General features: G+C 43.0%; 1 protein-coding gene across 1 annotated transcript in view; it reads right to left on the bottom strand.

Annotated features, from left to right (window-relative positions):
• GRIN3A (glutamate ionotropic receptor NMDA type subunit 3A) overlaps positions 1–16437 on the bottom strand; it is a 427769-nt gene extending 411332 nt beyond the window's left edge. The window contains exon 1 of the mRNA XM_063914221.1: positions 15051–16437. Within this exon, the coding sequence (XP_063770291.1) occupies positions 15051–15785 (735 nt within the window). The 5' untranslated portion in view covers positions 15786–16437. The remainder of the gene's footprint in view (positions 1–15050) is intronic.
• Between the last annotated feature and the right edge of the window lie 5964 nt (positions 16438–22401).

Here is a 22401-nt window from a genome sequence, read left to right as displayed (position 1 = left end):
GATCTCCTACAGAGTATCCGCATTGCTAGTCTCCTGCACCACCTTTAGATGCACAAAAATGCCAACTGCTTTAACATTTAAGGCTGATAATGCTGCCGTGCAATAGCCATGCACATTTATCCCACAACCAGCTACAATTGTTATTTAGCCACCATATGTATCAGTAATTCCACACACCTCTTTGAATGTAAGGTCATCTCGGCTGGGTCCTTCTATTTCATGTTTTACAAGACAAGTGCTCCATAAACCTTTTAAAATAAGGCATATTTTTAAGGATAAGTATTTTAGTGGCATCCAAACACATTGCACACCCAAACACAGTGACAAAAATCTGACGTGAAATAAACAGAAATCTTTTTTGGTTAACCATATGATGTCTGTATCTCAAGGGAAGAAGTCTGCAAATGGATCATAGGCTCCATAAGTAATCCATATGCATTTTTCTTGAAAGCAACAAGACTAAACAAAACAGTACTTTTGGATCTTCTGACTAGTTATGAAGAAGCCTCTTGGAATGTACATACTTTAAAATAGTCATTGGTGTAACTGTTCTATATTCATGTGATTGGTTGCTTTATTATGTATTGTTTATTAGTAATTGCAGCCAGCTCCAATATCAAAAACTCCTTATCACTGCACTCAGTAGCAAAGAAGGAGCTGAGCGCACACCACTACATACAGGGCAGTGGTTCAGCGGCAGGAGGCTGGCTGGGGTGAGTGAGCGAGCGGTCATGCAGATTGGTGCTGCCAAATGGTGCGCCCACAGAGCATATGCATTGTAGGCAAGGCACAACTGGCACACAGCTAGTTACGGCCCTGGTGCCTTATACATATTTCCACATATCTAGAAGAAGAGGAGTAGCAGAAAGAAGCAGCTTCACTAAATAATAACAAATTATCACTTGCTCATGAGTAAGGCTCTAAGGCCCAAGTATATACACTGTATATATATATATATATATATATATATACAGATGTAGCAACTGTAATCGTTGCCACGATGCGGACGCGTGCACCTGCGCATGTCCAGTGCTGCCGTGCAGTGATGACAGTAGCTACATCTGTATTTAGTTCACGATTTGATTTTGTTTGTTTCACTATGGTTACTCAACCTGAAGAAAAGGCATTACAGCCTTGAAACATTGGCCCTCATTCCGAGTTGATCGGTCGCAAGGCGAATTTAGCAGAGTTACACACGCTAAGCCGCCGCCTACTGGGAGTGAATCTTAGCTTCTTAAAATTGCGACCGATGTATTCGCAATATTGCGATTACTAACTAAGCAGTTTCAGAGTAGCTTCAGACTTACTCTGCCTGTGCGATCAGTTCAGTGCTTGTCGTTCCTGTTTGACGTCACAAACACACCCAGCGTTCGCCCAGGCACTCCCACCGTTTCTCCGGCCACTCCTGCGTTTTTTCCGGAAACGGTGGCGTTTTCAGCCACACGCCCCTGAAACGCCGTGTTTCCGCCCAGTAACACCCATTTCCTGTCAATCACATTACGATCGCCGGAGCGATGAAAAAGCCGTGAGTAAAATTACTTTCTACATAGCAAAGTTACTTGGCGCAGTCGCAGTGCGAACATTGCGCATGCGTACTAAGCGGATTTTCATTGCGATGCGATGAAAAATACCGAGCGAACAACTCGGAATGAGGGCCTTTGTTGTGATGTACCCCTTCCTTAAGCACATCGTTTTTTTATATGATGGTTCAATAGAAGTTTTTATAAAATATCAAGCCTGTGGAGTGCCGCCTCTATTTTTCCTCTCTGTAGCTCAAAAGCTTGTATCATGCACAATGTGGTGGCTGTTAATAGCAAGTAGTAGAGTAGTAGATAGTTTTCAGTTTTTGGCTCATTGCACAGTCGACACCGGCAGCCATTAAAATGAATTTGTTGATGTTGCATTACTACATATATTAACTTTTTTTGTGATTCTATTGGATTCCTTTGTTTTATGTATTGTGCTAATCTAAAGTTAGGCTGAGCTGGCACTAACAATATTTCTATTTGTTTCCACTGTAGTACACATGTACTGTATGTTAGAAAAATAGGACGTCTCTCTTCTTTTTGAATCCCATCCCATATTAGCATATTTTGTTCTTGATGTACACTGTCTTCTGTGTTTCCACAGTATTTTACATTTGATGACTGATTTATACAAAAAGCACTATACTGCTTTTTTTTGCCTTAAGTACACCTTTTTTTTAATGCATTTCTGTTTCACAGGGAAAGTTGAGTGCCTCCCTATCTGTTTGCAGCTAAGCCCATTATTATTAGGCTTATTAAACCTTGGAGGACAGCTAGGATTCCTCACAACAGAGAGGACATTATCATATGGGGCGCTTCCAATTTTTATGGATTTATGAAAAGGTACTGCACAGGGGCGGATCCAGAAGAAAATGATAGGGGGGGCAAGTACATTTGCGTGCGGCTTCGGTGCATGTGAGGTGGCGCTTCTTATACAATGCCCACAGTTGTAGCGCTCATTATGCAATGTCCACTGTACTGGTAGTGCCCCTTATATAGACCCCATAGTAGTGGTGCCCCTTTTGCAATGCCCGTATTGCCCCCAGTAGCAATGTTGCCTGTAGTAATGCCCCCAGTTATTATGCCCCCAGTGGTAATTCCCCTGCAGTTATGACCCCAGTATTTTACCCCCCCCCCTTTAGTTTAGCCTCCCAGTGGTAATGCCCCCAGTAGTTTAGCCACCAGTAGTAATGCCCCCCTGTAGTTTGCCCCATTGTAGTTTAGCCCCTGTAGTTATGCCCCCTTGTAGCTTAGCCTTCAGTAGTAATGCCCCCAGTAGTTTGGCCCCTATAGTTATCCCCCAGTAGTTTGGCCCCTGTAGTTAAGCCCCCAGTAGTTTGGCCCCCCTGTAGTTTAGCCCCCAAGTAGTAATGCCCCTGTAGTTAAGCCACCAGTAGTAATGCCCCTGTAGTTACGCCACCAGTAGTTAGCACCTTTGTAGTTGGCCCCCAGTAATAGTCCCCCAGTAGTTTGCCCCCAGTAGATGCCACCCAGTAATAATGTCCCCCAGCAGTTTGCCCCAGTAGATGCCCCCCAGTAATAATGTCCCCCAGTAGTTTGCCCCCAGTAGATGCCCCAGAAATAATGTCCCCCAGCAGTTTGCCCCCAGTAGATGCCCCCCAGTAATAATGTCCCCCAGCAGTTTGCCCCCAGTAGATGCCCCCCAGTAATAATGTCCTCCAGTAGTTTGCCCCCAGTAGTAATGCCCCCTAGGAGTTTGCCCCCAATAGATGACCCCCCAGTAGTAATGCCCCCAGTAGATGCCCCCCAGTAATAATGCCCCCAGTAGATGGCCCCCAGTAAAAATGTCCCCAGTAGCTGCCCCCAATAGATGACCCCCCAGTAGTAATGCCTCCAGTAGATGCCCCCCAGTAATAATGCCCCCAGTAGCTAGCCCCAATAGATGACCCCCCCAGTAATAATGCCCCCTACGAGTTTGCCAAAATAGATGACCCCCCCAGTAGTAATGCCCCCAGTAGATGGCCCCCAGTAAAAATGTCCCCCAGTAGCTGCCCCCAATAGATGACCCCTCAGTAGTGATGCCCCCAGTAGATGCCCCCCAGTTATACTGCCCCCAGTAGTTTGCCCCCCCAGTAGTAATGCCCCTTGTTGATGCCCCCCCAGTAGTAATGTCTCCGGTAGTTTGCCCCCAGTAAATTCCCCCGCTGCATTAAGGAAGAAAAAACATACTTACCGAGCCCCGTTCCTGCTTCCAGGCTGCTGCAGTCTTCCTCCTCCCTGGGCGTCCGCTCCTCAGTCAGCACTATGAGAGAGACGTCATGACTGACGTCTCTCCCATAGCGCACGCCGCACAGTGACAGCGCCGGAAGCCGGAGCTCAGTACTGAGCTCCTGCCTCCAGCTGCCGCTGTGCAGGGAGACGGGCGCCCGCTGGTAACACAATCTCAGCGGGCGCCCGTCATCTCCCTGTGCGGCGCCGGGGGGGACGGGGGACAGAAGGCCACAAATGACAGGGGGGGCACGGGCCCGAGTGCCCCCCCTGTATCCGCCACTGGTACTGCATTGCCCAAGGCTCTATTTTGTAAAGAAAAAAAGAATATAGAAGGTCCCGCCAAGTAGTTCTGATCAGTGCTGCATTATACCTTAAAATTACTTTTTAATCAGTGACGTGTGGTGGTGTGAGGCAGAGCATCTCCTGTCATACTTACATACAGTTTTCACTACATAAAGTATGTGAAAAATTCTAAGAATATATTATAAATATCTTCTTTGTATCAGTCTAATCATTTTTATAGTCAAAATTCTGGAGTAAAAAGTCTGTGGCAACTGAGACAGTGCACCCCCTGCTTATTTTTTCAGCATATCTCCGATCAAATCTCACCAAATTTCTAGCAGTATATAGTGCTGCACCTGTGTATAATGCCCAGATGAACCCTTTGGCTCATATATTGTGTGCAAATCTGGCTCTCGTAATAGCCAGTGCCTCCTCAGCCATTTACCTCACCGCACATCCCTGCTTTTAATATACCAGTGTAAGTAAGTTGTCATGTGTTGGTGAATGATATGGGCCTGATTCAGAGCCGCACGCAATCTGCAATCAATGCACATGCTCACATATTTGAGTGATTATTTGCAACAGCGAATACGTGAAAAAGTCTGAAATCTCTTGTAGCACATACTTTACAAGGTTATACTTGCCGGGGACAAACCGGCTGACTGTACATGTGTGACCTGAGGAGATTTATTATTATTATTATTTATTATACTTTATTTATATGGCGCCACAAGGGTTCCACAGCGCCCAATTACAGAGTACATAAACAAATAATCAAAACAGGAAAACAGCAACTTACAGTTGACAATATAGGACAAGTACAGGGGAAATAAACATAGCTACATCAGCAGATGACACTGGAATAAGTATCAGGTGGCAGAAGACTGCTGGAGTTGGTGCAGTTGAAGATTATTAAAGTAAGAAAAAGAATAGGCACATGAGCGAAGTGGGCCCTGCTCGTCAGAGCTTACATTGTAAAGGTCACGCAGGTGAGATGTATCTGTTGGGCACCTAATTATCAATGGGCCCGTTATAGCAAATAAAAATGTAGAAACTAACGTTTCCACATGTGTAAGGAGCCCATTATGGATGATGCATTGGTTCCAATATGAGCTATATGTCTATACCATAGTGGGAAGATAAAAAAAAATGTTTTAAAGTGAATCTTTGTCTGCCACCACTTTAGGACTGTGTCTTCAACATTTTACCCAAAATCTCCATGGCATTTACATTAGGGCCTGATTCAGATTTCGGAGGCAATTTACGTACAGTAAAACCTATATTGCGTAGAACTCTCTCCCATTGTTGAGTAGTACTCTCTCCCATTGTTGTTGGTACAGCTCAGAACTTTACTGGTCTGGGAAGCACCTACTGTAGTTCACTTAAAAAATAGTAATTGGGTGTCCTCCAGGACATAACTTTTATATTTAACATAACACATTCATAGAGATCTTCGTTTGTCACAATACATACAAGTAAGAGATGGGTAAAATATTTCATTTAATCACCATGTTTCCTTCATGAAAGAAATGACCTGTCAAATCATCTTTAACACAGTGTCCCTAGTGCCAGAGCATGAGATTAAAGGGACTGAATGCTAGGAAATGCATATAATATAAAATCCTACTCAAAGAAATGAAAAGGATATTATGAAGTATAAAAAGTAAAAAGTGGAATTGCCTCACATTTTACACACAATTTATATTATAGCAGGGGTTTCCAATCTATGTGCTGTGGTTCCCTGGGATGCCACAGACAGGGCTGTTTCTAGCCAATTTGGCTCTCAGTGCAAGATGTAAAAAATAAATTCCACCATATTAAGCCCCAAACAGTAATGTCCCCTGCACCATATTATGCCACACACTGCAATGCCATTGATACATTATGCCCGACAGTAAAGCTTTAATTACTTTTAAATTACCTGCTCATTTCCAAGCGTTACACGCGCTGGGTGTCATGCTGATTGCCAGGGGATTCATGCTCTGGGATCCATGCTGGTTGCCAGGGGTTGCATACTCTGGGATCCATGCTGGTTGCCAGGGGTTGCATGCTCTGGGATCCATGCTGGTTTCCAGGGGTTGCATGCTCTGGGATTCATGCTGGTTGCCATGGGTTTCATGCTCTGGGATCCATGCCAATTGCCATGGGTTTCATGCTCTGGGACGGGTGTCATGATCATTACCAGGGCTGTGAAATGCTAGTTGCCAGGGCTGTGAAATGCTAGTTGCCAGGGCTGTGTAATACTAGTTGCCAGGGCTGTGTAATGCTGGTTGACAGGGCTGTGTAATGCTAGTTGCCAGGGCTGTGTAATGCTAGTTGCCAAGGCTGTGTAGTGCTCATTTTTCGGGGTGTGTACAGCGCCTGCCAGCATCTCCTCCTCCTACCACCAGGTGCTGCTGCGTCTCATGGTGCTCCCCCACCTCCCCATCATTACTACTCTGCTCGCGGGAGGAGTTTCGCATAAAGACGCGTTTGTGTCATGAAGTCACGACGCAAATGTATTATTACATGAAACTCCGCCCCCAGAGTAGTAATAATTGGGAGGAGGGGGAGCACCAAGAGACACCTAAAGTGCAGCAGCGGCCGCCCCGTGCAACCACACGCGTCTCCCGCTGCAAGAAACGGCAGTGGCCATGGGGCACATGCAGGGGTGCTCTGTGTTAATGGGTCAGGACCAATTCACATTATTTATGGTCAATGTAATAGGCAAAACCAGTGCTGAATGCTGCTATTCATAAAATATGTGAACAAACAGAAGTGAATCCAATCTCTCACCCACATAATTGAACTTAAGGATGACATACAACACACAATTTACTTAATTTAATATGAGAAACCTTTTGGACTAAGTGTTTCATGAAACAAAATCTGATACTCAAGGGCACCAAGATTCAAAAAACTTTGGGAATTACTGTTTCACATTTTTCTTGTATAATGTCCAGAAATTAAATAGGTATTTACACAACTATATTGTATAAACTGTATTGGACCATAGAAATCACTGAACAACATAACAATATTGCATGTGTAGTCTAAGAACCTGGTACACATCAGAACAATATGTATCCCAGCTGACCGGACACCTGATTGAAGGATATATATTATTGGGCAGCAAGTACACACTGCATGATCCGGTGTATGAACGTGCAATATGACCTGTCATCTGCATTCACCTGCAAGCCGCCATCAGCGAGGTCAGCCCATCTGATGTGCAGCACATCAAATGCCAGTGATGACGCATGTGAACACATGATTAAGGGTACACCATAGTTACCTACCCTCCTGCATTCTGCAGTAGACTCCCTGAAAAAGTAGCAATCTCCCTGGCTCCCTGAATAGACCACCAATCTCCCTGATTGCACCTTACCCCCATTAAGTACAAGTAGCTATTACATTCTTGGGGGAAAATTATAGAAATCTGAGATATACGTGAACACATTCAAATGGGATACTCAGTGCCCTTTTCCTGCATTGGTTATAAGGCACAATGATCTCTATGGCTACAGGCATTTTAAATAAGGTTTCTCATGGCCATTTACAGTACATGGAAACGCTTATAAAACAATACACAAACATATCCTGAAAAATATCAGTGTCTTTCCTTCAACAATACTGCTGGTGCCCAAAATGGCTGTCTCACCTATTGCATGCTCCTGATCATCTCCATAAAACAGCTTAAATTCACCACAACTGACCTATGAATCATCATAAATATCCAAGAACTTACCTTTAACTTGTACGGCTCTATGCGGACATCTCATCAAAACCAACGGATTGCATTCCTGTGCTGAGATACACACTGGATTGAATCCTCTGCATACCTCCCCTGAGAAGTCCTTCAGTTTGGCAGCTACTGTACTTTGCATTGGACATCCCAGATAAGGTACTGTGGACTACAAGCTATCTTTGGCTCCATCCAGCCCCTCACTTAGACATCATCCACCTCTGTTCTCTGAGCAACAAATAACTGACTTCTTGCATTAATCAACTAATATCAGTATATTCAGGCTCTGAGTTGCTGAAGGTTCAATGTTCATTTCAAATTGCAGGATACATTCCCCAGGACACGTTATCACTACCCCCGTAAGAAATCTATTTCAAAGGCCTCTCACACTGAGACTTTTTACACCTACACAATAGGAATTGGATTCTAACACCTTTCCACAAGTCTGCTCTGTCCTGGAATAATTGACTAAATCAGCAACAGAAAAAGCAAAGTTATTTTATTTATCACTTGCTTCAAATATACCCATTGGATTAAAGAGCATCAATAGGTTATAGCAAGAACTCTGTTCATGAACCCATTATAATTTTTGGATCACATACCGAATTGGGGGGAAAAACACACACACAAAAAAAAACCACACTGCTTTCTATACTATCCACCCTATTGAAAGTACTCACTCATTCGAGTGCCTTGCTGCCCGGATTTTGACAGGATTAGGTTTCAGAGTACTTTTCATTTACTGTCCCCCTGGAGATGGAAAGATATTTCTACAAGAAATTGCAGACATTGTTGCTGGCCTGGTTCTGGAACATCAAAGATTGCTCATACTCAGGGATTTCAATGCATGGGTGGATGATGAGCTCTCATGCCTTGGCCTAGACATCCTGTGCACAATAAATGGTCTGGGATTCACACAGGTCATTCCTTCTGCCACACATAAAAGTGGTCACACTCTTGATTTTGCCTTTCAGATTAGATTAGAAGTCACTGACCTAAAAAATAAACCCAGTCATCTGGTCGGACCACCACTCCCTTTGGTTCTCAGTTGCAACCCCTCAAATAAGATCTCTGCCCGTGGAGTTGACGAGGTATCATCCAATGAGAGGTAAGACTCCCCAGGCTCTTGCAGCAAATCTGGATCTCTCTGCTATACTGGGTGCCTGTGAAGATCCCTGTTCCCTAGTCCATTATTATAATAGGGATGTTATGGATGCAATTGATATTATCACCCCTGTGCATATTAGACCTCATAAACCACAACGTCGAGCTCCCTGTTTCGACAACAGTGTTAGTTAGCTCAATAAAAGGGGGCGTAGACTGGAAAGATGATGGAGGAAGACTAACCTAGTGGATGACAAACTAAAACTAATACAGCATAACGAGGAATATTAATCAACAAACACTCATAAGAAATCACAGTTCCTGTCAAATGAGATCACGGCAGCAAACAATAGGCCAGCTCAACTTTTTGCACACAATGGAGATGTTTTGCAAGCCAGCATGCCTGCAGACTGATGAAACCCTCTCCAAGGCAAGATGCAACAAGTTTGCAAACTTCTTTGCAGATAAAATATCCACCATCCAGGCTGGAATCTCCACAGTGCAATCAAAGGAGTGCCAAACTACAACGCCTGCCAATATAAGCCACCTGCCTTCATGGACCAGCTTTGACCCAGTGGATGTAAAGGACACTGCTGAAATTGCTCGGATTTTGCGTCCCACCACCTGTGATCTAGACCCGTCTCAACCAAGCTTCTAATAGGTTGTATGGATATAACTTGTCCTGTCTTTGCAAAAAGTGTTCAATGCTCTTTGCAAAGACAGGCATTTTTCCTGGACCCCTAAATGAAGCAATTGTTAGACCTCTTCTTAAAAAAACTAATTTAGATCCCGACTGCATGACCAACTACAGACCGGTATCAAACCTTCCTTTCCTAGGAAAGGTTATTGAGGAAGTGGTTGCAAATCAACTGTAAACTCACCTGACAACCCATGAAATTTATGATCCATTGATCCATTCCAATCAGGATTCAGGAGAAGACATAGCACTGAAACAGCCCTGGTGTGTGTGTGTGTGTGTGTGTGTGTGTGTGTGTGTGTGTGTGTGTGTGTTAAATGATCTTCTGATGGCAAGAGACAGAGGTGACTGTTCAATATTAATCCTTCTGGATCTCTCTGCAGCATTTGATACCGTGGACCATGGGCTTCTGATAGAGCGACTGATATATTTTTGTGGACTGGATGGCAAAGTCCTAAGCTGGTTCAAATCATTTATCACAGGCAGGTCACAGAGAGTATCGTCTGGAGTATACTCATCACCATCAGTGCCATTGCCATGTGGTGTTCAAAAAGGTTCTATACTATCCACCATGCTTTTCGCAGTATACATGCTCCCGCTGGGTGAAATAATCAGGAGCCATGGCCTGGTCTACCACTGCTATGCAGATGACACACAACCGTACTTGTCCTTTGCTCTGGGCACTGATAATACAATAGCAACCAAAAATGGCTGTCTAACTGAGCTCCAGGAGTGGATGAGCACCAGTTGGCTGCGACAGAACCCGGATAAAATAGAGGTCATTATGATAGGACCGCAACATCAAAGGACAAGACTGCAGCATAGCCAACCAACTGGACTTACACTCGGGGATTTAGAATTACAAACCACTGATCATGTGCGGAATCTTGGCATTGTCCTGGATGGTGGCTTGACACTTAAACATCAGATATCAGCAACAATCAAATCCTCATTCTTTCACCTGAGGAACATAGTCAGAATCAAGCACTTAATTCCGTCAAATGATCTGCCAGCAGTCATCCATGCATTTGTGTCATCTCGATTAGACTACTGCAATGCCCTCTACCTGGGTCTCCCAGCAAAGAATTGCACCGCTTACAGCTGATGCAAAACTCAGCTGCCAAGCTGTTAACCAGCCAGCCCCGTTCTAGCCACATAACACCCATCCTCTACTCCCTTCACTGGCTGCCTGTAAGATGGAGAATCATCTTCAAGACTGACTTACTGAGTTTCAAAGCACTACATGACCAGGGCCCAATGTACCTGAAGCAGCTACTGATCCCATACTGCCCCACTCGATTACTACGATCTGTAGATGAAGTACTTTTAGCAGTACCTAGCATCTCCCGTAATTCATCTGGGGGTCGAGCCTTTAGTCATGTGGCTCCAACTCTATGGAACTCACTTCCCCGCACAGTGCAAGAGGCCCCAACTATAGAATCCTTCAAATGTAGACACAAGACTTTCCTGTTTACTCAAGCATTTCCATAATGTCCCTTTAGTATCTTCATGCTTCTGTATTTCATGAAAAGCTGTTCTGTACTTCATTATTTTCTGTACTATATTATGCTATGTATCTGTTAAGTGCCTTGAGTCCTATTGGAGAAAGAGCACTATATAAATAAAATTATTATTAACAAGTAGATTTTACAAAATTTGGGTCTCATTTACATTTGGATGTAAGTCATTTTCAAGACACGCCTCTCAGATGTAGCAGTAAACGTCCATGCTGATAGGTGTTACTTTTTTGCAATCTCCCTGAAATGTTTTTTTTTCAAAAGTAGGCAAGTATGGGGTACACACTAGATGATATGGGAAATATATACTGTAGTTCTGATGTGCATTAGAATGATATATTGTTAGATATATTACCTAATGTGTACCGCACCTAACAAAGCAAAAAGGTCTTCCCAGTAAAACCAATGCACTGTGAGAATGAACAGCACCTCTACCAGTAAATTGGTCAAATTCAACTTTTATGTTTTCCTATTAAAAGTTTTTCTTTAAGCTTATATTTGTCTTAAATAAATCCTGAAAGTAAATGTATATTATTAAAGTGTTTATTACTTATGCCACTATTGTACATTTCAATGTTTTTATTATATTATTATGTCTGTGCAAATAAATTAACTCTCCTATATACAGTGCATCTAGTTGGTGCACGGGGCCCTCTGTACATTGAGAGTCCATTGCACAATCCCTGCTACCTATAAACCTATGTAAAACACAGACTGTTTTTGGTATTTGTAGCCATTAGAAAAAGCAAAACACCACTTATAAGTACTATATACACCAACTGAAGTGTATTTAAGGTGAGTATTTAGAAAACATTTGTTTTCTATTATTGCTGTCTCCTCATGAGTATCTCCAATTTAGGTAATAGAATAATAGAAGCATTTAACAATGGTTTACCAGAGGACAGGTGAATACACTGCCACACAGACCTCCTTTTTAATGAACGTTAATTTAACAAGCTCTTACAGTGCTTAGCCATCTGAATATAGGTAATGTCATCTAAAGATAATTTTAACAGATCTTTCGGATGTATAGATAGATCCAGTGGAGAGTGGAGAGAGCTCTCATAAGATTCCTCCCCAACTCCCTGCAGAGCATGCACATGCTGCCCAAAGGCTGCACATGGGCAGTAAATATAACTTGGACAGAACCTAGAAGTGGAATCATCTGCCAGTAAATGCAGTTGTTCTGGCATAAGTAAATGAGCTAAAATAGCAAAGAGTGTTAATTAGACCTCCCTCTTTCTAACAATAAATGACAACAGCATGTTGGCACAGCAGGATACTTATTTATGGCACCACCCAATATCAGACTGATTATTACAGTCTACCAAATGTCCACCATCAGAAACAGTTAAATTTATTCCAGTGTAACTGCAACAGTTTTGATATGCTAATTTATGTGGTTATTCATAAGCAATTCAGTAACATGCCCATTTCCATAACTAGGTGGTAAAGCAGCATTCGGCATTCATGTGTAGGCTATATTTGTGAGGGTGTGTCAATGGAATTGTGGGCTATGTAGACTTGTGCGTCAAGCATAACAGTGTGTACACAAGGTGAGATAAATCTTTAAGATTTTGACTATATAGTCAAAATCTTAAGGAAAGTTAGTCCATATCTCAAGGTGTTAGGCAGCTTGAGATACAGTACCGATTCGATCCCGATGCGCGCTCCCGTGGAGTCGGTATCGTAAGGCTAGGTAGACTGTGCAGGCAAGTCAATCTTGACTATCTAGCATACAATCTAGTACAAAGTATGGTCAAAATTGACACTTAGTCAAAATCGTACATAGACAAAATCTCAAGTACATATAGTCAAAATCTGTACTATCTGTGCTATCTGGGCTCTGGGGGAGTTCAAGGGAAATTGCATAGTCAAAATCTAGGCTGGTGCAAATGTACACAGATAATGGTGAATGCTATGTAACCATGCATATGGATAGGGGAGGTGCACTTGCATAAATGCATATGTGTGAAAATCTGCATTTTGTTCCTTGCACATAATGCAGAGGTAATTAGGAATGACTTGTGAACAGCTCTCTAGCAGACGCTTAGTGTGTAAACTCTGGTGACATTTGCTGCATGCACTAATTGCAGGATGCACCTAAAATGCAATGTATTATTTTGGGTGTGTCCTGCTCTAAATATATGGATATTTCAGTGATCAATTAAAATGGGTGCGCCTTCTGAGCAGACATAAACTGTGCCAACCAAAAATACAGTATGTTGTCCTGAAATAAACAGAGATCTCCATCAAAAAAGTTTTATAATTCATCAAAGCACTGTAAACCCAATAATTACAATTATTACTACCAACACACTCTTGTACCTGCCTTGAATATCTTGTCCTAGACTGACAGTTTGGATATTTTGAATATGACCTGATTTTTAGTCAAGATGTCATTAAAAAGAGGTAGAGGTAGTGACAACAGCCATCCAATGGGCTTCAGCCAACATCTTGGCTTAGTCTTTAACAGAATCAGAATGTTTGGCAAAGGGAATATAGCAAGTGCTGTAGTGTGATGTGACAAATCTCATGAGCAGTGTGGTGCAAGGATTAGTACTTGTGTGGCTTTACTTTGAACAGGAGATTTCAACAAAAGTAGATATAGTATGGAGTGGATATCTCAATTAAACAAAGCAGAATACTGTGATAGCTACAGCACCAGCACAAGCTCAAGGAGCTACATGTAACTGAAATGTTGATCCCATTAATTAGAAAAAAAATGTTACTGTATCATAACCAGAAAGATGTTAATCTATAAAGGCAGGGGGTTGTTTACACTTGTGGCTTTTATGATAGCACATTATGAAGAAATGGTGGCAAATACTATGTATCTCCTACTGTATGCTATTGGCACCGGTTTTCTAACCACTTTCCTTAAGCATCACACATCTGGTTTGTTCAGAAGACTGAAAGCACACTGTAGATAAAACTTAATTAGCCATCACCAGCCAGATGACATCAATTCCTCTGGCATCATATAAAACCCTTCTGGACTTGTGCTGGGAAATAAGATGATTTATGGGAAACCCTTAATAAACTTTTATTTCCCATAAAATCTCACTAAGCAAATGATAAAAGTAGGCTTGAGATATTTTACATAAATCTGTATTTAATATTATATTGCTATTAGTATGGTGTTGTGTGTGTGTGTGTGTGTGTGTGTGTGTGTGTGTGTGTGTGTATATATATATATATATATATATATATATATATATATAGTGAGGTTATAAATTGCAGGTATATTTTATAGGTCATTTTGAAAATAATGCAGCACAATCAATCCAGCACAGCAAGAAAGTATCCCTAATGTTGTTACATTTGTAAACTGGGAATATAATCATGTGGAAAGGTTTCAGCGGATGAGGACTAATTGTGTACAATAGGAAACACAGTATATAATCGAAATATAAACTACTTGTGTACAGTACAGTGTGTGTGTGTGTGTGTGTGTGTGTGTGTGTGTGTGTGTGTGTGTGTGTGTGTGTCTAACTATAGTGAGTATTCGTGTTTTTAACAACTTGTAATAGCATGGACGTGTGATGGGTAGCATTAGTTAACTAAACCTGTTTGCATTATTCTTGAATAAAAAGTTATAGGAATTCAGAAATGCTGACTAACAGCAACGCTGCTCACCTGACAGAGCAGGCACAGCACAGCTAGTAGTACAGTAATAGCTGAAAGGCTTCTGCAGCTGCGTGGCTTAATCAGTGTGAGCTATCCACGGTCCTGAATAAAAGCACATAGCCCAGAGTTGTAGACAACTGCTTAATCAGTGTGAGCTATCCATGGTCCTGAATAAAAGCTCATAGCCCAGAGTTGTAGACTTTAAGAAAAACGGTACAACCTTTTGATTTTTATAAACCGAGCTCATCAAATAAAGCAAAACAAAGTTTATTACCAACCACACGTAATCTTCATTCTACAGTTTGAAAAAGAAATGCAACTAAAACAATTTCTCTTACCTCAGTTTTTCGAAAAAACTCACTTCTTACAATACTAACAACGGGTATTTGTAAAATTGATGATATAAACTCCAATTCCAACATCTCTCCTTTGTTTTGGGGGAAGGCAATGATGGCACTGACTCCTTGGACCACTACCGTATGGCAGACACTCTGGAGAAAAGACACCGGGTCACTACTCCAAGAAGAGCTGGAGGATGAAACTGGGAGGATGGGAAGGTCCCCTAGCCCAGCTTCTATAGCCATCACAACTTCCAAGGATAGATTATATGGCAAAAGACCTGGCACCCGATTCAGGTTATCCACTGCCAAAAGTAGCGCATCCCTGGGAAACAGCAGCTCGTCCCCACCTCTGTGGCCAATAGAACTCCGAGGACCATGGCTAGACTTTCTTTCCAAAGTGTGGCTAATGACATCCCGCTTATCTCCTTCTTTCATCCTGCCCGACCGGTCCATCCGCTCTGTCTCCTCTGCACCGTTGTCCCCACCTGCGCCCGGCTTCTGGTGTCCGCTGTCATTTTCCGGCCAAGTTCGCGAGTACTGGGCAGTGATGCCCCTTGTCTTCCAGGGCTGGAGCTGGACAGCCCCGATCCGCACAGTGTGCCCAATTCTCTTGAGGATCTGACAGGGCTGAGGGTGTGAGGAAGAGCCAGGGACCCTGGCTAGCACCAGAGCGCAGGGGATCAGCAGGCAGACCCTGCTCAGCGTCAGGCACCACCAAGTAAATTTACACATCACTGACAGAAAAGGCAGAAGAAGGGGAGAAGTGGCAGCTGTAGTCCCACCGCGTTCACTGGCGATGGGAGCGATGTTCCTCTCACGGCGTGTGATCACCAAGAGCAGCAGCAGAGCTCACAGGATCCAAGCAATCGCTTCATTCTCTCCACAAAACTTCTGAGCTCCTCTGTTACTGGGTGCTGCCTCTGTGGCTCCAACAAACATCAGCAAAACCAACCACAGTGTCAGGAAGAGGAAAGCATGGCCACTCCGAGGGCTCTCTTTACACCGCAGCCCCCATCACACTGCAGACAGGGGTCCGCTCTCCATCAGCAGACAGCCCAGCAAACTTCTCCTTCCAGCGCCTTGCTCAGTAACAGCAACATGAGAAAGTCGCAGCTGGAATTTACACAGGGATGATATGCAGGAATAGTCCAGGATGACCCGTCGTTACAAATTAACGAGAAGCGGTATATTATTCCTGAAAATGAATATAATCATCTTTTGGAAATTTGCTTTCCATCCTTTATTTTATTATTCCCTTTTCGTAAGTGAATTTAATAGGGGATCCTCCTTTCAGTGGGAAAAGTTGTACGATGCCTGAAGGTTTAACAGCTAGTCTGAATGGTCGCTTGGCTGCGCTAACATCCCACTATAGGAAATAAATGCAAAGAGAGAGCCGCACACCTCCAGCTGAACCGGTTGCGCACAGATCTCTGGGATACGTAGTTTGCGTCGTCTCTCAGCGTACGCTAACGGAGTACTAGAAGAACTACCTTTCCCACAGCGCCATTCGGACACCGCCTCCACGCCGCTCCCCCTGCTGCAGTAATGAGCCGAGATTTCAAGTAGATGTAACGTTGCTGATCAGAGAGCGTTATACACAGGATTCTGCGTCTGTGCTGCTGCATATACTCCTGTATGGGGAAAAGCTATTTATTCCAGTTAGTCATTACATGCTGGTTTATGTGTCATCACAGCCGAGCAGGTATGACGTCTGCTTTGTAAAATATATTTTCTCCGAGCAAGTTATACGCTGTTTGGTAACGTGCCAGAACTGACTCATGATATCTGTCTTTTGACAGCACCAAATGGCCAGACCAAAATGATCACGCAGTATCGATCCCAAATTCTACATTTTTCAGAGTGCCTTATAGAGGGATTTTTAAGTAACATAACATCCTACTTCACTGAATTTGCATATGGGTTTGACTTGCTACAGGTTTTGTGTTTTTTCCCCGGCATTTTTGCTAATGATACTGGAGATAACGATTATTATAATGCTGTTATGTTTGCTGAAATTGCTGCATTATAATTATAGTACAGTATGTTTGCTGGAATCGTCATAAATATGTTCAATGCATAGGAATCTTTTAGATAACAAAAAAATATGTTTACAAATTTACAGAGCAGGGGTTGGCAAGCTTTTGCTATCAGTGTGTTGGCTAAACTCTAATCAAACTTAGGGGTGAATCCAATTAGCCGTGATGATCTTGGGGGTATGAGTCATTTGCTGCAGCGGCCTCACTTTACAGCGGCCCAAATGCGCACAAAAGTACTCACCACCCCTTAGAGGTCCAAGCAATTTTCTGCAAATTGAGGCTGATTTCAGCCCGCGAAGGGGCAAAAATCGAGTGCCGTTGCCAGTGTTGAAATGCTGTGGCAACAGCACAACGTACCCTTCACGGCTAATTGAATCGACCCCAATGGAAGTGGTCTGTTTAGGATTATTGGTACTAGATAGCAAGCAATACTGCTTGCTATCTGTAACTGAATATATAAAACATGTTCTTTTAATTATAAAATATTGAGACCTAGGTTTAAGTCTAGAACTTACATATTGGTGTTACAGTACCTGGTAAATCTACTGAATTTAAAACTGTTCAGTGTGCCACTTCTGGCACGTGCTTTGTGTTCGCGTTTATAAGAAATTAAGTTTTGCCCGGAGGTTTTAATATATACGAAAGGAAACCATCCCTGCATGTTGGGTATGAAATCCCTGCAGTCGGGATCCTGACAGTGAGAAGGCCTGCAGCAGGATTCCTGAAGCCAGAATCCAGACACACCTTACAATTAAGTATTTTTACCGTACCCCTATCCCTAATCTCCCCCTCCTGCAGCCTGACCCTAACTGTCCCCTCCTGTAGCCTAACCATAACTGTCCCCTATTGCAGCCTAAAACCCTAAACTCCCCCACCCCCACAGCCTAACTCTAACGCTCCTTCTAGTGCCTCACTGCCCCTTTACTTCCAAGATCCGTCGGGTTTCTGAATGTCGGGATCCCGTTATGGGTCTTTTGGCTGTCAGAAACCCGACTGCCGCTATTTGACCATATGCCGTCTACTGACCACATATTTGCAGCAGAAATTGGGTTTTATCCAATTAGAGGCGATCTGTTTTTGGCGGATCAAAACGTCTGGATATCGCATTGTTTGACTGATGGTCATTATCGCAGTATCTAATTAGAGGACGTTTTGATCAGCCAAAAGCGATCCGCAATTGTGCTATAACACATGTAATCCATCTCAAATTCCTGATCTCATGTGGTAACGCAGTTCCAGCAGGACACTTATCAGGGATTATGCTTTGTGTGCAAGGATAATCCATGATGAATGCCGGCATTAGGCTGATTATCCCCTGGTGATCCTATTAGCAGCGGTAAAGGACCGCCTCTAACAGTATACAGCCCATGCTCTGTGGTAGGGTTCCGCTACTCTTTACCAAATGTAGAAATGTGACCGCTTTTGCAGACCTCAGAAACCTGTGGGGGATACAGCTACTGTCGGAAATGGAGGGAATGCAGATATTGGCGATATCTGCTGTGTTTCCTTTTTCACACATTCAGGGAACCTTAATATTTGCAGATATCCCCCCAAAATGGATGTTTTGGGGGGATATGCCACAAATATTTAATGATAAATAGGCCTCTATACAGATGTGTCCTCATACATCTTGCCTCAATACACCATGTAGCGTGGGAGATGCCTGGCGTGAGTGAGCTGACAGGTCTCGTGCAACTCTGTTAGCATCGGACATCTTAATTTGCCGAAAATGGGTCTTATTACTATGCTAATAGGACACACAGGCAGACTGTTGATTAAAATTATATGCGGCATGCCTATATTCTCTGTGTGTGTGGCTTTAATTGCATATGGAATGTTACGTTACCTGGTTTTCTAGGAAAACACTGTAACGTACAATTTCATATGCAGATACATGCATGGTCGCACACAGAATATAGGCATGCCACATATCCTTTTAATAAGCATAAGCTGCTTGTACGTCCTATTTGCATTGTTTTGCAAATAAGACACATTTTAATGAAAAAGACAGTGGCATCCCAACAGTCACAGTCCTGACAGATCACAGTAAGTATTTAAACCCTGCCTCCCCCCCCCCTATATAGCCAAAACCTAACCACCTCCTCTAGTAGCCTAGCCCTAACCATTCCCCTCGTATTCTAACCCTAACCTCTCCTAGCCCCACAGCCTAACCCTGCCTCTAGTAGCTAACCCTAACCTCCGGTACTTACCTTTGGGATTTTGACAGTTGGGATCCCGCTGTTGGTATTCTGTCAGTATCCTGACCTCATCTCGTTGTATCAATGGGGTCAATCCATCACCTGGGACCCCTGATAATTATAGCAAGTAAAAAAAGTCAAAATTCACAATGGCGCTCCTACTGGAATGATGGCAGCCTAGATTCACTTCAAGTGAACCCTTAATCACCCTGGCAGGGAGAGGGAGCGCCGGCAGCAGAGCTGGGTGACATGGAGAGGGCACAGCTGAGACGTGCACTAGTAGGGGCAATTAGCATTCCCACCATTTCTTTCTCTGAAGAGTAGCAGAACAACACAGCTCTGGCTGAATTTGGAGCATACATCAAAAAAGGTATATTCTACAAGCAAATTTGGTTAAAGAATCCTTAGTGCTGCTAAACAGGACATTCCTGATTCTGGCTGTGTTATAAGAACAGAGACTGATTGATACTAAACAAAGAAAGGAAAAAGAAAATAAAACTGTAAAGGTTTGTGGAAAAAAAGAACTTTATATATTTTTGGTTTTGACTGACTGTTTGGCTTATTGAAAATTATTGAGTTGCTTGAGGCGCAAAAGGTTGACTTTTTTGTATTGCAATTTTGCCGCTGATGATTAAGTATCCAATTCACAGCTGGAGATATTTAGCACCAGAGAAATTCAACATTGCTACAGTGCAGGGATAGCTGCCCTGAAAAGCAGTTGTCCCCACGATCTGTAACACTACTACTTCTGTAGCAGCATTACTTACCCATCCCCGTCGCTGGCGTCTGCTCTAGTGTGACCTGAGGTCATGCATGCTCAGTGCTGCTGGTCGCACAATGAGCAGGTGGCGGAGGCATCTGCTTAGATCCCTTTTTGCATTTCTGGAACTCCTTCCCATGTGTAGTGGCTCATTTAGTGATGATAAATAGGCCCACAAGTCTCATTCACCTCTTAATATATAGTCCAGAAAAACACAATCCTCCTGTGCAATGGAATATTTACACCCTGGAAGCTGGATGCACACCGGCAGCAAATTAGGACTCTCTGCTAAGAGTTCTTTAAAATGTAACACAGTCTCCTTGGTGTCACATGTGTATCTTGTGTGTGCTGTGTACAGTAGCTTCCAGAGCTGTAGTCTCCTGGGTGTCACATGTGTATCTTGTGTGTGCTGTGTACAGTAGCTTCCAGAGCTGTGAAGACATAGATACATTTTAGATGGGAGTCAGTAGAAATATATGGGCTGCAGCTTAAAACAGCAGGTTAGTTACATCAGATTTGAGAACAAGAATCTGACTTCTCTTTCTGAGGACAAATTCTTCATAGATAATAGTCCATATTTTGAACATTGTTGAATAAAGAATTATCCTATGTTTCTGTAATTAATTCAATTTGTCATAGATTTACCATACACAGAGTGGTATGGAGTAAATTTATACTGTAGGAAAGCATTTAGTAATACAGTTATACAAAGTTTGTAATTTTCAAGTATACAGTATCTTGTTAAGTTAAAACCAGTTTTTATTGATTAAATGCATAGTTTGGTGTATATTTTCTTTTATTGGAGTTTAGTAATGGTTTCTTGTTTAGACAATTTAATAAATAAATATAATTTATGTTCAATAAATCTAAGTAGTCTGGTGATGTATGTGGTGGGAAAGGGCTGGTGGGGAGATTCTGTATATTTTGCATCTGAGAAAGATATCTGCATGCACTGTGGATGTGCCGTCAGTGATTGGAGCCAGAGAGCTGGCCAGGATAATGGTCTGGGAAGCAGAGAAGAGGGGAAGCTGGGGGCCAACCAGGGAAGTGGAGAAAAACAAGAATGCCTCTTCCCTGGTTTCTCCATTTGAGCAGATAAAAAGATACATATTGCCATTTAGAGGTGTTGTGTTTGTCACAAAAGATGAGAGAAGTTCTGCTTTTTTTGGAAAAATTGAAGAAATTTGGAACAGATCCAGGTAAGTATTTAAATGTAAATAATAGTAGCCCTTTTTGGTATAAATAATAGTGCCGTTAGCTATCAATAATAATATTGCATCATTTGGTAAGAATAGTAATCATATTCTTACATGTTTTTTTCCACCTCTGAGTCCCCTAATACATACTGTAATACCTACAATAGTCTTTTTTTAATTGTAATTAATCTGATAGGTAAAAAAACCCCAAAACATTTAACCGATCTCTCATCTATCAAATCTCATCTGTCAGGGTTTGGTGGGTGGGGAATACTTGGATTTGTCACATCTTAGTCTGTGACCAATCAGTATTTATGTATTATTGTTTTGTATTTTTGTGTGTTATAGCCAATATTTTCTGTTTATAAATGTGATACCCACAAATCGAGTGCTGGGACTTAGAGGGTAATTCAGATCTGATTGCTGGGCTGCGTATTTTGCTGTCCTGCGATCAGATAGTCACCACCAGTGTACGTTCCTATGTTTAGCAGAGCTGCTAAAATTCTGTGTGTGCAGTCTCTGCGCAGCCCAGGACTTACTCTTCCAGTGCGATTGAATCCTGCTGATCGGTGCCGGAGCTGGCAGACACCCTCCCTGAAACCGCTTGAGCCCGCCTGCATTTTTCCTGACACTCCCTGTAAATGGTTAGTTGCCATCCACAAATGGCTTCTTCCTATCAATCACCTTGCATACACCTGTTGTATACACCTGTGCGAATGGATTCTTCGCACCATCCCGTCACTGACTGGCGATGCCCATGGTAGCTGTGCGATGCGCTTGTGCATTGCAGTGCATATGCATGTGCAGTTTAGACCTGATCGCCCGCTGTGCGAAAACTCACAGCAGCGATCAGATCTGAAATTCAAACCTGATCGCTGCTGTGCGTTTTTGCACTGCGGGCGATCAGGTCTGAACTGCGCATGTGCTGCAGTGCGCCGGCGCATGCCAGAGATGCAGTCAGCATCTCTGCTCAGTGATCGCCTCTGCCTGAGTGACAGGCAGAGGCATTCGCTGGGCTGGAGGGGACCATACGGGGGGTGGACCGCGGCTGCTGCGTGATGTCACACGCTGCTGCTGCGACCAGAGAGTGATGGGTAGCTCCCTGCCAGCGCGCAGGAGCTGCGCTGGTAGGGAGCTACTCTTCAGGCACAAAAGAAT

Source organism: Pseudophryne corroboree, chromosome 1 (genome assembly GCF_028390025.1).
Source record: "Pseudophryne corroboree isolate aPseCor3 chromosome 1, aPseCor3.hap2, whole genome shotgun sequence".
NCBI lineage: Eukaryota > Metazoa > Chordata > Amphibia > Anura > Myobatrachidae > Pseudophryne > Pseudophryne corroboree.
The sequence above is the reverse complement of the archived record's forward strand: the minus strand, read 5'-3'. Positions and strand labels throughout refer to the sequence as shown.